A 16352-nucleotide genomic window follows, 5' to 3' on the forward strand; every position below is an offset into this window, starting at 1 on the left:
CCAAGGCAAAATTGTATTTTAAACTGATATATGGCCCTTCGTCAAAAAATCTCAGGGAGGTTCACAGAATAAAATACAAGATAAAACACAAGTAAATAATCAAAAAAAGAAAAATATACCCCGCTTCCCGCTGACACATTTAAAAGGCTGCAGAATATTAATTGACCAAAGGCCTGCTTGAAGAGGAAATTTTGTGCCTGGCGCCTATAAAAATATACGAAGGCACCAGACGAACCTCCCTGGGGAGAGCGTTACACAAACTGCGAGCCACTACAGAGAAAGCCTGTTCTTAGGCCCACTCCCCAATCTAGCTACACAACAACCCTGCGAGGTACACTAGGCCGAGAGATGGCGACTAGGCCAGTGTAGACTTCCCGCTCTGGGAAGTGGGGTCCCACCCAGTTACCTCCTTCGGGCATCCCCTGCGCCTTCTGGATTCGGGCGCTCAGCACCTCTTTGGCGGAGACGAAGAAGATGCGGTCGCCGGCCTGGGCCCGATCCACCACGCCCAGCTCGTCGACCAGGAAGCTGGTGCAGCGTTCCATATGTTGGCGCCGGACCTGGAAGGGTGAAACGGGGCTCACGTGATGAACGGTGGAACCCCTTCCCTTCCCAAACACACCGCCCTTCGCGGCTTCCGCCGAAAAACCTCACCTCTTCCATGTACTCCGGTTCGGAGGCAGAGGCATCCCAGCGGTTGTTCAGGATGAAAATGTTGGGCCGCGACAACCGGGTGTTGACTTTGTGGAAGAACTGCTTCTCCTGGAAAAGGAGTCAGAGAATCGTGCGTGTGTGGCAGAGTGCCACTGGGCCCAATCCTGCACCCCCTTGGCCTCCCCACTCCAAAGTTGCCCTTCCACACCACTCAAAAACATCCTCTGCAGTGGTAGCTCGGTTCTCGAACTCACCGTATTTTTCGCTCCGTAAGACGTACCTGACCATAAGGCATACCTAGTTTTTAGAGGGGGGATGCAAGGAAAAAAATATTCTTTAAAGGGAGCGCTGAGCAGAGCCTGTATGCATCCCAGCGCGAGCCGTGTGGAGTGTGTGTGTGGCACTTGCAGGCTTTTCCCCAAGGAAAAGTCCCCTCCGTGCGGCTCTTTAAAGGGAGCGCGGCTCTTGGGGGCTTTTGCGGGAGGTGGGGGAAGGGACAGAGGGGCTAAGCCAGAAGCTAGAACAGCAAGAGGGAGCGCTGTGCAGCCTGCATTTGCTCCATAAGACGCACACACATTTCCCCATACTTTTTAGGAGGGAAAAAGCGTGTCTCATAGAGCGACAAATACGGTAAGTCTGTTCGACTCCTGAAACCATTGGACGTTCGGCTTCTGAAAAATGTTCACAGACCGGAACACTTACCATATTTTTTGCTCTATAAGACTCACTTTTTCCCTCCTAAAAAGTAAGGGGAAATGTGTGTGCGTCTTATGGAGCGAATGCAGGCTGCGCAGCTATCCCAGAAGGCAGAACAGCAAGAGGGATTGCTGCTTTCACTACGCAGCGATCCCTCTTGCTGTTCTGGCTTCTGGGATTCAGAATATTTTTTTTCTTGTTTTCCTCCTCCAAAAACTAGCTGCGTCTTGTGGTCTGGTGCGTCTTATAGAGCGAAAAATACAGTACTTCCGGGTTTGCAGTGTTTGGGAGCCGATTTGTTCGGCAACTAGGCCGTTTGGGAACCACTGTACACACACACACACAAACACACACACACACACGCACAGTTTGGCAACCAACATGCAGCAGAACCCACAGACTTGGGTGCATGCAAAGCAGTTTGGTCCCTCCAGGAGCTGCTGCGACGGCTTCAGCTGCGATAATACTGCCCAGTGAAGCTGCTGTCACGGTCTGGCCCTCATACCAGTCCTGGGCAATGCACTGATACAAGATCCAGGCCTAATCTCCATACAACGATTTGGAGAAGGAGAAGATAAGATTACAAATGGTAATTACATTTGGATATGGCGCCAGAAGAGGGGGGGAAAGGGTTTGCGATTTCGGCACTGGACTTTCTTTAGCTTAAGCATAAAGAAAGGACTCTGTTTAAAAATCTGTTTAAAAATCAAAGAACGTTGCTCTTAAAGCTATGGTATTGCCTCTGGAAAAAGATTGGAAAAACGAAAGGGCCAAGAGCAGAGTTTTCCAAACTGTGTGTTGGCTGCAGTGTGTAAGTATGTCGCAGAAATGCTCCTCCCGGGGCTGGAATGGGGTTAGTTTAACTTCCAGTTTGCTAGTAAAACTAAATTACTGTGTTGTGAAATGATGCACATCTGAAAAGTGTGTCGCCAACATGGAAAGTTTGGAAAGCTCTGGCCTAGATCAAGAGATCAGGATACAGTGGTACCTCAAGTTACATACGCTTCAGGTTACAGACTCCGCTAACCCAGAAATAGTACCTCGGGTTAAGAACTTTGCTTCAGGATGAGAACAGAAATCGTGCTCTGGCAGCGCAGCTGCAGCAGGAGGCCCCATTAGCTAAAGTGGTGCTTCAGGTTAAGAACAGTTTCAGGTTAAGAATGGACCTCCGGAACGAATTAAGTACTTAACCCGAGGTACCACTGTACTGTACTTAACCTGAGGTACCACTATACTATCATAAAAAACAAGAGGGATGCAACAGGATATTAAACCGGAGATACATTACTGGGCAGATGTGTAACGAGAAATCAAAACGGGATAATACAACGGGAAGTGGGATACAGTAAGAAATGGAACTAAATGTGTTTGTTTAGACTAGTTTGTTCTGTATTATGAAAAGTCTTTAATATTATTTTTTTAAAAAGAAACTCGCAAGCAACACCCAAACGCAATGGTGACTCTCCCTGCTTGCGATGATTCCCAGCCAACAGATGATGAAGAAGAAGAGCCTTTCACTCCCTTTTTAAGGAGTCTCAAAGCGGCTAACATTCTCCTTTCCCTTCCTCCCCCACAACAAACACTCTGTGAGGTGAGTGGGGCTGAGAGACTTCAAAGAAGTGTGACTGGCCCAAGGTCACCCAGCAGCTGCATGTGGAGGAGCGGAGACGCGAACCCGGTTCCCCAGATTACGAGACTACCGCTCTTAACCACTACACCACACTGGCTCTCCAAGATATTGAGAGGCGTGGCAAAGTCTCCTCCGAAAGCAAAGAGAAGGTAAATTAACCGAAGGGTGAGCGTTACCGTCTGCATCAGGGTCGACTCAGAGTTTGCCACCAAGACAAAGACGTCAGCGTCCAAGCAGAACTTGTCAATCCAGCTGTCCAATTCAGTGGTTACGTCGATTCCGGGGCTAATAGGACAGGCAAGGGGTGGGGGGAGGAAGGCCAGATGCAGAAGAAAGTGTTATTGACAGCTGTCAATGCAACAGCCCACCCTGAAATAGGGAGAAAGCAGGGCTTTGATTCAAAGCTATTTATTTCCTAATATTTATAAACCACTTGATTGCAAAAAAAAAACCCCTCCTTCAAAGTGGTATACAAATATACATATATATATATATACACACACACACACACACGCACCGTATTTTTTGCTCTATAAGACTCACTTTTTCCCTCCTAAAAAGTAAGGGGAAATGTGTGTGCGTCTTATGGAGCGAATGCAGGCTGCACAGCTATCACAGAAGCCAGAACAGCAAGAGGGATTGCTGCTTTCACTGCGCAACGATCCCTCTTGCTGTTCTGGCTTCTGAGGTTCAGAATGTTTTTTTCCTCCTCCAAAAACTAGGTGCGTCTTGTGATCTGGTGCGTCTTATAGAGCGAAAAATACGGTATATACACACATCTGTAAAAAGCAGCGACAATCAGACCTTCAGAAAATGAACCATGGGCTAAAAACCAGATTAAAACACATGTTGGCATTCTACACACATGTTGGCCTACAAATGATTTTAGCAGGCACCAAAAAGAGTACAGTGAGGACGCCTGCCTGGTGTCAAGTGGCAGGGAGTTCCAAAGTGCAGGTTCCACCACACTAGAAGATTTACCTCTTACAGATGTGTAAGGAGTATAATTTGGCACCTGCAGCAGCGGCAGTTCTGCAGATCAGAAAGATCAAGCTGGCCGATTTGGGGGTAAGGCAATATTGCCAGGAGACCTGACCCAAACTGTTAAGAGTTTTATATGCTATTAGTAAAAACTTGTACTCAGCCTGGTAGCAAATCAGACACCAATACAGTTTTCTGAGCACAGGTGGTAACGGTAAAGTGACCCCTGACCATTAGGTCCAGTCGTGACCGACTCTGGGGTTGTGGCTCTCATCTCGCTTTATTGGCCGAGGGAGCCAGCGTACAGCTTCCGGGTCATGTGGCCAGCATGACTAAGCCACTTCTGGCGAACCAGAGCAGCACACGGAAACACCGTTTACCTTCCCGCCGGAGCGGTACCTATTTATCTACTTGCACTGGTGTGCTTTTGAACTCCTAGGTTGGCAGGAGCAGGGACCGAGCAACAGGAGCTTACCCCGTCGCAGGGATTTGAACCGCCGACCTTTGGATTGGCGAGTCCTAGGCTCTGTAGTTTAACCCACAGCGCCACCCGCGTCCCGAGCACAGGTGGCACACGCAAACAATAAGAAGGAAAAACTTGGAAGAGCCGAAGGCCTAACCAGTCCTGCTTCCTGTTTCTTGTGAAAGCTTCTGTGGGACAGAAATAATTCCTGCAACAGACAGAACCTTATCCTGCCTCTTAATATGCATATAGTTCAATCGAGCCTCCATGGCCAGTCAGAGTCTACCTGTGAGTACCAGATACCGAGAACAGCATCCTGCTCTCATCTCAGCCAAACGGATGCTTTTGAGAAACCAGTGGCTAACAACTAGTAGCCAGTTTTCAGGACTGGGAGAGAGAGGAAGTTTTTAAGAAGGCGCAAACTGTTTTTAGAAAGAGAGAGGCAGATTTTAGAAGCAGGGAAGGAATTAAAGCCATTATCTCAAATCGCCTTCGGAGAAAGGCTAAGCTCGCTGCAATTAGCTCAGCGGGAGAATATAGCATCAGTTTACAAATTAAATGCCTGCTAAGCCAGGAAGCTGGAACAAGGCCAGCGGCGCAGGAGGAGTTTCTGGGAGAACACCTCCGTCGTTTTCCGTGCTTCTACATGCGTACAGCAACTTAGCAGCCAACTGGTTTGAGGACTGATCCCCAGGGGCATGGGAGAAAGGGAGATCTCTCACCTGTCCATCAAAACCAGGTCATCTTTGAGGAGGGGACACTTGGAGTTTGGCCACATTACGCTGACCATTCCTCCGGCAGTCAGGAGTTCGTCTTGATGGAGCGCGTGAGCCAGTTGGTTGACCGTCTGGACGTAGAGGGTTGGCAGATAGAAAGAGAGAAATAATAACAACAGTATTTATTTTATTTATACCCCGCCCATCTGGCTGGGTTGCCCCAGCCACCTGGGGCACCTTCCAACCCGTATAAAAAAAATAATGAAATGTCAAACATTAATAATAACAATCTGATCCAGTACAAAAAAAGTCACAATAACTTAAAAACAAACAACTTATATCAACAAAGTAATATTCAACAATCCATTAGAATCTAGTGGTACACAGGAAAATTAAGTCCAGTCGTGGCCGACTCTGGGGTTGCGGCGCTCATCTCGCTTCATTGGCCGAGGGAGCCGGCGTAAAGCTTCCAGGTCATGTGGCCAGCATGACTAAGCCGCTTCTGGCGAACCAGAGCAGCGCACGGAAACGCCGTTTACCTTCCCGCCGGAGTGATACCTATTTATCTACTTGCACTTTGACGTGCTTTTGAACTGCTAGGTTGGCAGGAGCAGGGACCGAGCAACGGGAGCTCAGCCCGTCGCAGGGATTCGAACCGCCGACCTTCAGATCGGCAAGTCCTAGGCTCTGTGGTTTAGACCACAGCGCCACCCACGTCCCTATTAAGTGGTATAGAAACTATTTATTTCATAAAATTTACACAGTTCCTGACTGTAGGAAAAAACTCCTCGAAGCACTTTGCAAAAGAAAAAGAGAAAAGCTATAAAATCACGAGTAGGAAAAACCAGCAATAATAATGTAAAAGTTTCATGGAGTTAAAACAATAGTAGACTAAAAACATATGGAAAGAGCTCCTCGCCCTCCCTTCCAAAAACTGTCGCCCTCCGCTGATTGGAGATGTGCTCACCTTGACGCTTTTCTTCTCCTCGGACCCCTCCGTGAGCAGAAAGGCGTCCTGGCCCTCTGTCCCCTCCACACGCAAGAAGCAGTTTGTGGTGTGTCCGATGCCCGACGGAAGGACCTTGTCCCACAGCATGGCATTGATGACTGTGCTCTTCCCATTGCTCGTCCTGAGAACACAAACGCATCTGTAAGGTCCTTGGGGCGGGGACCTGCCCTGCCTGGACAAAAGGGCTATGTAATAATAATAATAATAATAATAATAACAATAATAATAATAATAATAATAAATTTATTTATACCCTGCCCTCCCCAGCCTAGACCGAGCTCCGGGTGGCTAACACCCGTTATAAAAACAAATTGATTGAAATACAGTGGTACCTCGGGTTAAGAACTTACCGTATTTTTCGCCCTATAGGACGCACTTTTCCCCCTCCAAAAATGAAGGGGAAATCTGGGTGCGTCCTAAGGGGCGAATGCAGGCTTTCGCTGAAGCTTGGAAAGGCTTCAGGAAGACATCCGCAGCCTAGGCAGCCCTGCGGGAGGTCCCGCAGGGCTGTCTAGGCTGCGGATAGCAGCCTGCTTCCCGGAGCGTTGGGCGCCCTGAAAGCAGAGCACCCAGCACTTCGGGAACACATCCGCAGCCTAGGCAGCCCTGCGGGAGTTCCCTGCAGGGCTCCCCATGCTGCGAATAGCAGCCTGCCGCCCGGCAGGCGGGGCGCCCTGAAGCAGAGCGCCCCGCGCGCTGGGCAGACATTGGCCAGCCCCACAAGCTCGGGGGACAGCAGGGAGGCGCAGCGCCGCCATCCCGCTGTTCCTCGACCTGGTTAGGTTTCCCCGACCTGCTTTTGGGGGGGAAATAAAGGGGAAAAAATTTCCTTTATTTCCCCCCCAAAAAACTAGGTGCGTCCTATGGGACGAAAAATATGGTTAATTTGTTCCGGACACACACCTATATATATACATATATACACATTATACACACACACACATATATAAAATAAATAAATTGCTCTATCCACTTTTTCCTCTGGCCCTGCAAAACACTGGCATGTGGCCCTCAGGAAGTTGTCCAGAAGGGAATTTGGCCCTCAGGGTGGGGAAAAAGGCTTTCCTACCACCTTTTTATGGCTGAGCAGGGATCTGAGCTTCAGAAGTGTTAAAAGGAGAAGGTGACTCAATCAAGCTGGCATTTGCTGGCAGACAAGGGCATGCTGGAGACCTTCTGCCACCTGCTGCAGGCTTCCCTCCACCCTCAGCCAAATTCCTCACCGGGCACAAGACCGCTTGCCTGGCGCCCCACTCACCGTCCGAAAAAGGCCACCTTCATGTGACGCCGGGCCAACACCTGGCTGATGCCGCCCACCTTGGACAGGTAGCCTTTGACCTCCAGCACCTGCTCCTCTGTAGTGATGGGGTCCAGCTCCACGTTCCTGTGCGTTTCTGAAACCAAAAGGGAGCCAAATCTACAAATCCACGCTTTCCCTAAAGTAAGATTCTAGTCCTCATTGGTTCTTAACCAAGTTCTAGTTTCAAGAGAAACGTAGGAATGATGATACCCAGCTCTACCTCTCTTTCAAATCGGAACCAGTGAAGGTGGTGAAGGTCCTGTGTGAGTGTCTGGAGGCGGTTGGAGGATGGATGGCGGCTAACAGATTGAGGTTGACTCCTGACAAGACAGAAGTACTGTTCTTGGGAGACAGGAGGCGGGTGGGTGTGGAGGACTTCCTGGTCCTGAATGGGGTAACTGTGCCCCTAAAGGACCAGGCGCACAGCCTGGGAGTCATTCTGGACTCACAACTGTCCATGGAGGTGCAGGTCAATTCTGTGTCCAGGGCAGCTGTTTATCAGCTCCATCTGGTACACAGGCTGAGACCCTATCTGCCCGCAGACTGTCTAGCCAGAGTGGTGCATGCTCTGGTTATCTCCCGCTTGGACTACTGCAACGCGCTCTACGTGGGGCTACCTTTGAAGGTGACCCGGAAACTACAACTAATCCAGAATGCGGCAGCAAGACTGGTGACTGGGAGCGGCTGCTGAGACCATATAACACTGGTCTTGAAAGACCTACACTGGCTCCCAGTACCTTTCCGAGCACAATTCAAAGTGTTGGTGCTGAGCTTTAAAGCCCTAAACAGCCTCGGTCCGGTATATCTGAAGGGGCATCTCCACCCCCATTGTTCTGCCTGGACACCGAGGTCCAGCGCCGAGGGCCTTCTGGCAGTTCCCTCGCTACAAGAAGCCAAGTTACAGGGAACCAGGCAGAGGGCCTTCTCAGTAGTGGCACCCACCCTGTGGAACGCCCTCCCACCAGATGTCAAAGAGAACAACAACTACCAGTCTTTTAGAAGACATCTGAAGGCGGCCCTGTTTAGGGAAGCTTTTAATGTTTAATAGGTTGTTGTATTTTAGTGTTTTGTTGGAAGCAGCCCAGAGTGGCTGGGGAAACCCAGCCAGATGGGAGGGGTATAAATAATAAATTATTATTATTATTAGGAACCGTGTTCCGTGTCTGGCAAATCCCGGGGCCTATCGATGGCTACCAGCCACGATGCTTTGAAGCTGCAACGCTTTTGAATACCAGTTGCCCTTGGGTCAATCTAGCTCAGTAATGTCTACACAGACAGGCAGCAGCTCTCCAAAGCTTCAGGCCAGGGGAATCTTACAAGGTCATTCTCCAGTTAAACGGAGAGCAGCAACTGAGATAGACACCGTATAAGGCTGCTTCCTCGGTTTCTGTTTAAATTCAGAACCATGAGGACTAGACCCTTGTTTCATCTTTAGCACCAACTCCGTACACCCCAGCTTACGTTTCCAATTTAAACTGGCCTCCCCCATTTATTCTCCGCTCGCTCGCCTACACAAATTCCTCGTTGCCCGTGGCGAGCGGGCAAGTTGTTTTGAAAACACGGCACGCAGAAGAGGCCGCCTTACCCTCCAGGAATGCTGAGCTCTCCTGGATGTAGGCAGCCAGCTGTTCAAAGATGCCATTGATCTTCTTCTTGGCGGTGACGAAGTGCTTGAGTGGGGAGGCGTTGACTTCCGCCATGTGTCTCTTGTCCTTTTTGCCGGAGACAATGGACTTGGAGCAAGGGAAGAGCAGGGACATTGCGCTATAGGGGGGCGGGGGGGGGGGCAGGGAAGAGAGAAGCAAACAGTCAGATAAATCTTGTGGTTTTTCATGCGGAGCAAAGTTAAACTATGGAACTCATTGTCACAGGAGGTGTTGATGGACATCAATCTAGATGGCTGTAAAAGAGGACTGAACCATTAATAACAACAACAACAACAACAACAACAATAATATGGTCAGATAATGCTGGACAATCCTGATCCAGCAAGACTCGTCTTAATGTTCTTTTTTCTGTATACAGTGGTGCCTCGCAAGACGAAATTAATTCGTTCTGCGAGTTTTTTCGTTCTACGAGTTTTTTCTCTTGCGAAGCACCGCTGCGTATTGACAGTTTCCCATAGGAATGCATTGCTGGCTTTAAAAAAAAGGCGCAAGACGTTTCGTCTTGCGAAGCAAGCCCATAGGGAAATCCGTCTTGCGAAGCAACTCAGAAAACGGAAAACTCTTTCGTCTTGCGAGTTTTTCGTCTTCCGAGGCATTCGTCTTGCGAGGTACCACTGTATAATTTTTTATTAAGTTTTCTGTTTCACAATTTAAAGTACTCATTTTTACATCCTTGAGATATCCATGACTTCCCTTCTTCTCTTTCCATGGTTCATTTTACATATCATAAGCCCCTGCTAAAACATTAGGAAGAACTTCCTGACAGTAAGAGCTGTTCGACAGTGGAATTTGCTGCCAAGGAGTGTGGTGGAGTCTCCTTCTTTGGAGGTCTTTAAGCAGAGGCTTGACAACCATATGTCAGGAGTGCTCTGATGGTGTTTCCTGCTTGGCAGGGGGTTGGACTCGATGGCCCTTGTGGTCTCTTCCAACTCTATGATTCTATGATTTTTCTTGCAGTATGCAATTTTGTCTGCGTTGCAAGGCGCCTTGTTTTAACTACAGAAAGGTTTAATGTATTTTTAATCTTTGTTGGAAGTTGCCCAGAGTGGCTGGGGAAACCCAGCCAGATGGGTGGGGTATAAATAATAAATTATTATTATGGCATACAAATAAAATTATGGATGCGTGTATGTTTGAGGAATATCTCCCGCCCCACCCCAAATCGCTTCCCAACTTACTTCTAAGGCACAGGTTGGGTTCTCAAAGGGCGAGCATGGTCTCTGTCTTGTTTCCTAAGCGGTTCAGAGAAAAGGCGAAGAAGCTGTCTCCCCTGCTCCAAATCCAATTTGCTCCCCCGTCACTGCAAAGAGAGAAAGTTGGACCGGATTAGAGAGCTCACGTGGCCCAAACACAGGGCTGCTGTTTGCATTTTTCCTGCCAATGGTGCAAGTGCCCCCAAGCCCCAGCTGTGTATCCCTGGGGTTCCATCTGCACCATACATTTAAGGCAGCACCAGATCACTTTAAAGAGCCCTGGCTTACCCCAAAGCATCCTGGGAACTGTAGTTTAAGGGGTGCTAAGGGGTGTCAGGAGACTCCAGTTTCCCGCACAGAGTGGCTTAAAAATCAATGCCTCTTACCAAGGAATTATGGGAATTGAAGCTCTGTAAGGAGCCAGAATTAAGATTGCCGGAAGAAATATCAACAACCTCAGATATGCAGATGACACAACATTGATGGCAGAAAGTGAGGAGGAATTAAATAACCTTTTAATGAGGGTGAAAGAGGAGAGCGCAAAATATGGTCTGAAGTTCAACATCAAAAAAACGAAGATCATGGCCACTGGTCCCATCACCTCCTGGCATATAGAAGGGGAGGAAATGGAGGCAGTGAGAGATTTTACTTCCTTGGGCTCCATGATCACTGCAGATGGTGACAGCAGCCATGAAATTAAAATACGCCTGCTTCTTGGGAGAAAAGCAATGACAAACCTAGACAGCATCTTAAAAAGCAGAGACCTTGCCAACAAAGGTCTGTATAGTTAAAGCTATGGTTTTCCCAGTAGTGATGTATGGAAGTGAGAGCTGGACCATAAAGAAGGCTGATCGTCAAAGAATTGACGCTTTTGAATTCTGGTGCTGGAGGAGACTCTTGAGAGTCCCATGGACTGCAAGAAGATCAAACCTATCCATTCTGAAGGAAATCAGCCCTGAGTGCTCACTGGAAGGACAGATCCTGAAGCTGAGGCTCCAATACTTTGGCCACCTCATGAGAAGAGAAGACTCCCTGGAAAAGACCCTGATGTTGAGAGAGATGGAGGGCGCAAGGAGAAGGGGACGACAGAGGACGAGATGGTTGGACAGTGTTCTCAAAGCTACCAGCATGAGTTTGACCAAACTGCGAGAGGCAGTGGAAGACAGGAGTGCCTGGCGTGCTCTGGTCCATGGAGTCACGAAGAGTTGGACACGACTAAACAACAACAACGACTAAACAACAACAACAACAACAACAAAGGAGAACACTATTCTCCGCACCCTTAGCAACAGTTCCCAGTATTGGGGGGTTTTTTTGGTGGGGAAGCCATAACTGTTTAAGGTGCTGTAAATAGTGTAGGTGTTGCCTGAATCCAACCAAGAAACACACTATCCTTTCCACTATTTTTCTCCCCGACACCGTATTTTATTAAGTATTTTCTAATGCATTCAGAAACAATGGCGACGACACGGAATATCTCAACGCTCTTCAGAAACAACAACTCCTTTCCTTACAGCAAAAAGAGAAAAATGCATGCAAATAAATCCCTATTAGATTGTTTAGGCACTCAAGTCTCCAAGCGACTTACATTTAAAAACTTAACCACGACACCAGCAAAAATTCACACAAAACGTTGTCATATGAACACCTCCAATTTACACAGACATCTAAAACAACCCATTAACAGCTCCAGGAAGGTTTGGCAGCACAGCAGAGCAAAATCAGCTCAGTCCATCTCAAGCGTGGAGGGGAAAGTTAAGGCTTAAGGCGCCCAAAAGATATCAGCAAAGACACCAGGGAGACTTCAATGGTGCCAGCAACCCACAGACCAGGGAGCAAACATGCCTTTGCAAAGCGCTAGGAAAAGCCAACCTGCCCAAAGACCTGCATTCATATTGTTGGCCAGGTTTGGCTATGGGGAACAGAAGGCTCCCTTGCTACAGAACACTCAACTAGCTACTGGTCTGCTTCCAAGCACAACTCATAGCACTGGTTATGAACTATAAATAGTGAGGTTCAATTCTCGAGAATAATCTTTTGGAAAATATTCTCAAGAATATTCCCGATTAATGAGAATATTAAAGAATCTTCATTTAAAATAGAATTTTAATGCATTGAAAATGATATAATTTTAATGCATTGAAAATGATGTAATTTTAATGCATTGAAAATGATGTAATTTTAATGCATTGAAAATGATATAATTTTAATGCATTGAAAATGATATAGTTAGTTAATATACATGTTTATTCATGGGCAAACGTCAACTGTTTAAATCACAGCCACCTCACATGCTGTTACACATAATTGTATAGGCCTAGAAGTGTATAAAGCATTAAAGCTACTTTCTGTAAAAAAAATCACACTGTGTGGCCAAGGGTACAGAATTGCTAAGAATAAGGTCACAGCAAGAGAAAAAAAGGCTATTACATATAGTTGAAATACAAACGAATTCAAATGTTTATCAAATTAAATGAATGGCATTTTTAAAACTAAAAAAAAGTTTTCTGCAGCTCACATTTCAGAACTGCCAATGGTGAATGGCACAATGCCCAGTAATGTAACTGGATCAAAAAAATCATTATTCTCATTCTCAAGAATATTCTCACCTTACCTCACTACCTATAAAGCCCTATAGGGCTCAGGTCTAAGCTATGTGAAAGATCCAATGTCCTCATTTGAACCTGCCCGGGTTTTGAGATCTTCGGGGAGGCCCTTCTCTCGATCCTGCCACCCCCACAAGCAAGCTGGATGGGGCTGCATGACAGGGACTTCTCGGTGGCTGCTCCCAGACTTTGGACCCCCCCCCCCCCCGAGAAGTCAGACTGGCTCCCTCCTTGCTGTCCTTCACAGGCAGGTCAACGCCATTCTTTTGGGGACTAATTGGTTGGGTTTTTTTTTTTTTAAAGGAAGGGCTTTTGCAGTTTTCCCCACCTGCATTTTAACAGATTTCTTTTTCCATCGTTTCAATTCTAGCACAGTTTAGTTACTTCTGAGCCAATATCTGTTTTTAGCTTTGCAATGTTTTTAACAGTTTTTAATTTTTGCGAGCTGCATCGAGTCCCAGTTCCGGGGGGAAGGCGCGATATAAATAAATATAAATTGAGAGAGCCTGAGGCGGCAGTCCTACCCTACCTGACCTGGGAGTAAGTCACATTAAGTTAGGTAGGACTTACTTCTGAGTAGACGCAGCTGAGGCGTGCTCTGTTCAAAAATCCAACATGAACCACATGTGGCAGCTGAGTAACTTGAGCTGCTTCCCTCCTCCCCACACCCACCATACTATCATCAAAACACATGAAAAAGTGCTTTATACGGATTCTGGAGCCCTTGGTATATTGGCTAGCAGGGTTCAGGCAGGCAGCCTCACCCTGGGACCTTTTCCCTGCAAATCAAGTGTTCTATCCCTAAGCTATATGGTCTTCCCCCTGCCCCAAAATGAAGTAGAATTCAATTCCTCGTGGCTTATTTAGACAGAAAGCTGTCTTATAAGGCTCAGACAAAGGGCTCAGAATTGTCAGCGGCTGCCCAGGGTTTCGGGGGGGCCAGGAGACTCTCCCTGGAAAAGCTGAGGGTTGATCCCAGGACCTCTTGAATGCATTTTAATGTATTTTTAATCTTTGTTATCACCTCCTGGCAAATAGAAGGGGAGGAAATGGAGGCAGTGAGAGATTTTACTTTCTTGGGCTCCATGATCACTGCAGATGGTGACAGCAGCCACGAAATTAAGAGACGCCTGCTTCTTGGGAGGAAAGCAATGAAAAACCTAGTCAGCATTTTAAAAAGTAGAGACATCACCTTGCCAACAAAGGTCCGTATAGTAAAAGCTATGGTTTTCCCAGTAGTGATGTATGGAAGTGAGAGCTGGACCATAAAGAAGGCTGATCGCCGAATAATTGGTGCTTTTGAATTATGGTGCTGGAGGAGACTCTTGAGAGTCCCATGGACTGCAAGAAGATCAAACCTATCCATTCTGAAGGAAATCAGCCCTGAGTGCTCACTGGAAGGACAGATCCTGAAGCTGAGGCTCCAATACTTTGGCCACCTCATGAGAAGAGAAGACTCACTGGAAAAGACCCTGATGTTGGGAAAGATGGAGGGCACAAGGAGAAGGGGACGACAGAGGACGAGATGTTTGGACAGTGTTCTCGAAGCTACCAGCATGAATCTGACCAAACTGCGGGTGGCAGTGGAAGACAGGAGTGCCTGATGTGCTCTGGTCCATGGGGTCACGAAGAGTCGGGCACGACTGAACGACTGAACAACAACAAATCTTTGTTAGAAGACGCCCAGAGTGGCTGGGGAGGCCCAGCCAGATGGGTGGGGTACAAATAATAAATGGTCTTTTCCCACCCAAAATAAAGGAAGACCATCGTTTTCCTGGCTTCAAATTAAAGGCTGGCTTAAATACGTAGGTGCCATATCCAGAATCATATCCTGCACAGTGTTTCAGGCAAGGGCCTTTGCCCCAGTCAGTGCCGGATTTACGTATAAGCAAAACAAGCTATAACTTAGGGCCCCACTCTCTTGGGGGCCCCCAAAAACTTAAAGCAAAAAACAATAACTGGGTGTACATTTCCAAAATATAAAATAAAAAACAAATAAAATAAAACCTACATACAGCAACAGTGTTTTGTGTTGTGCAGGCTCCTAAGGTGCAAGTAATGGAAAATACAGAACATATTCAATGCAAAAAACAGCGACAATTTGTTGTTGACAAAGGACAGCTGGACATATAAAGGGCCCCATTGCCTTCAGTAGCTTAGGGCCTCATCAAATCCGCCAACCAGTGTTGGCAATGTTGAACTAGATGGACCCAATGCACATCACCTCGAGTTGTAGACCTGCGATAAATAGCTGGATGTACGCTTGCAAAATAGAAGATAAAAAACAAATAAAATAAAACCCACATACAGCAACAGTGTTTTGTGTTGTGTAGGCTGCTGTGATGTAAGTCATGGACCCCGCCTGCTAGCCTGCTCCCTAAAATATCACTGGTTTGCTCATTTCTATACAGAGGGTGTCTATATTCTGCATGGACTGGTTGCATGGCAAGATGTGCAAATGGCTTTAGATATGTATTAGGTCCATAAATTACCATATAGCATATATTCAACACAAAAAACAGTGATGATTTGTTGTTGACAAAGGACAGCTGGACATATAAAGGGCCCCATTGCCTTCAGTAGCTTAGGTAAAGGTAAAGGGACCCCTGACCATTACGTCCAGTTGTGGCCAACTCTGGGGTTGTGGCGCTCATCTCGCTTTATTGGCCGAGGGAGCCGGCGTACAGCTTCCGGGTCATGTGGCCAGCATGACGAAGCCGCTTCTGGCGAACCAGAGCAGCGCACGGAAACGCCGTTTACCTTCCCGCCGGAGCGGTACCTATTTATCTACTTCACTTTGACGTGCTTTCAAACTGCTAGGTTGGCAGGAGCAGGGACCGAACAACGGCAGCTCACCCGTCGCGGGGATTTGAATCGCCGACCTTCTGATCGGCAAGTCCTAGCCTCTGTGGTTTAACCCACAGCGCCACCCGTGTCCCCATATAGCATATATTCAACACACAAAAAAGCGACAATTTGTTGTTGACAAAGGACAGCTGGACATATAAAGGGCCCCATTGCCTTCAGTTGCTTCGGGCCTCATCAAACCTAAATCCAGCCCTGGCCCCAATCCTACCTGCAGATTCTGGGTGTCAAACCTTCTGCATGCAAAGCAGATGTCCTGCCCCTGAACTGCAGGCCCATGGACGTAGCCAGGATTTAGGGGGGCAGGCCTTTTGTTAGGGGGCGCAGAACCTTAGTTTGCTATGCATTTTTATGGATTTGAGGGGCAGCTGCCCCTCCCTGCCCAAACCACCCACCCCGCATCCAGCCCCCCCCTACCTGCTTACCTTCACGCTCATACCTTGCAGAAGGAACAGGCTTTCGTTTTGCAGGGGGTTCCCACACCTGGATCCTACCATCACCTCGACCACTCGCACCTGCCAGTCCGCCCCAAGGCCACCCATGCCAGCCACGCCCTTCAGACTGGGCTGCAG

At 47.7% G+C, this 16352-nt stretch overlaps 1 protein-coding gene and 1 long non-coding RNA gene across 11 annotated transcripts in view; one reads left to right on the forward strand and one right to left on the reverse strand.

The window, feature by feature from the left end:
- The window catches only part of MFN2 (mitofusin 2), a 36670-nt gene that overhangs the window by 19965 nt on the left and 353 nt on the right, over positions 1-16352 (reverse strand). For 7 of the 10 annotated variants that reach the window (XR_014514473.1, XR_014514474.1, XR_014514475.1 and 4 more), the window contains exons 2-9: positions 10295-10416; positions 9035-9213; positions 7408-7543; positions 6108-6270; positions 5147-5271; positions 3157-3265; positions 655-762; positions 407-560 (exon numbers count right to left, since the gene is read on the reverse strand). Coding sequence is in view for 7 of the 10 variants with exons in the window: in XM_083453899.1 (XP_083310025.1) it covers positions 407-560; positions 655-762; positions 3157-3265; positions 5147-5271; positions 6108-6270; positions 7408-7543; positions 9035-9209 (970 nt within the window). In the remaining 3 variants the exon portion in view is untranslated. Of the gene's footprint in view, positions 1-406; positions 561-654; positions 763-3156; positions 3266-5146; positions 5272-6107; positions 6271-7407; positions 7544-9034; positions 9214-10294; positions 10417-16205; positions 16332-16352 lie in introns of those variants that run through there. The other 3 variants (XM_083453900.1, XM_083453901.1, XM_083453896.1) reach the window with 3 other exon arrangements.
- Positions 3755-4831, forward strand: LOC310683969. Its single transcript, XR_014514603.1, has 2 exons — positions 3755-4166; positions 4529-4831. It is a non-coding gene; the product is annotated as an uncharacterized lncRNA (long non-coding RNA).

The sequence above is a fragment of the Podarcis tiliguerta genome (genome assembly GCF_965153285.1).
Source record: "Podarcis tiliguerta genome assembly, chromosome: 8".
Classification (NCBI taxonomy): domain Eukaryota; kingdom Metazoa; phylum Chordata; class Lepidosauria; order Squamata; family Lacertidae; genus Podarcis; species Podarcis tiliguerta.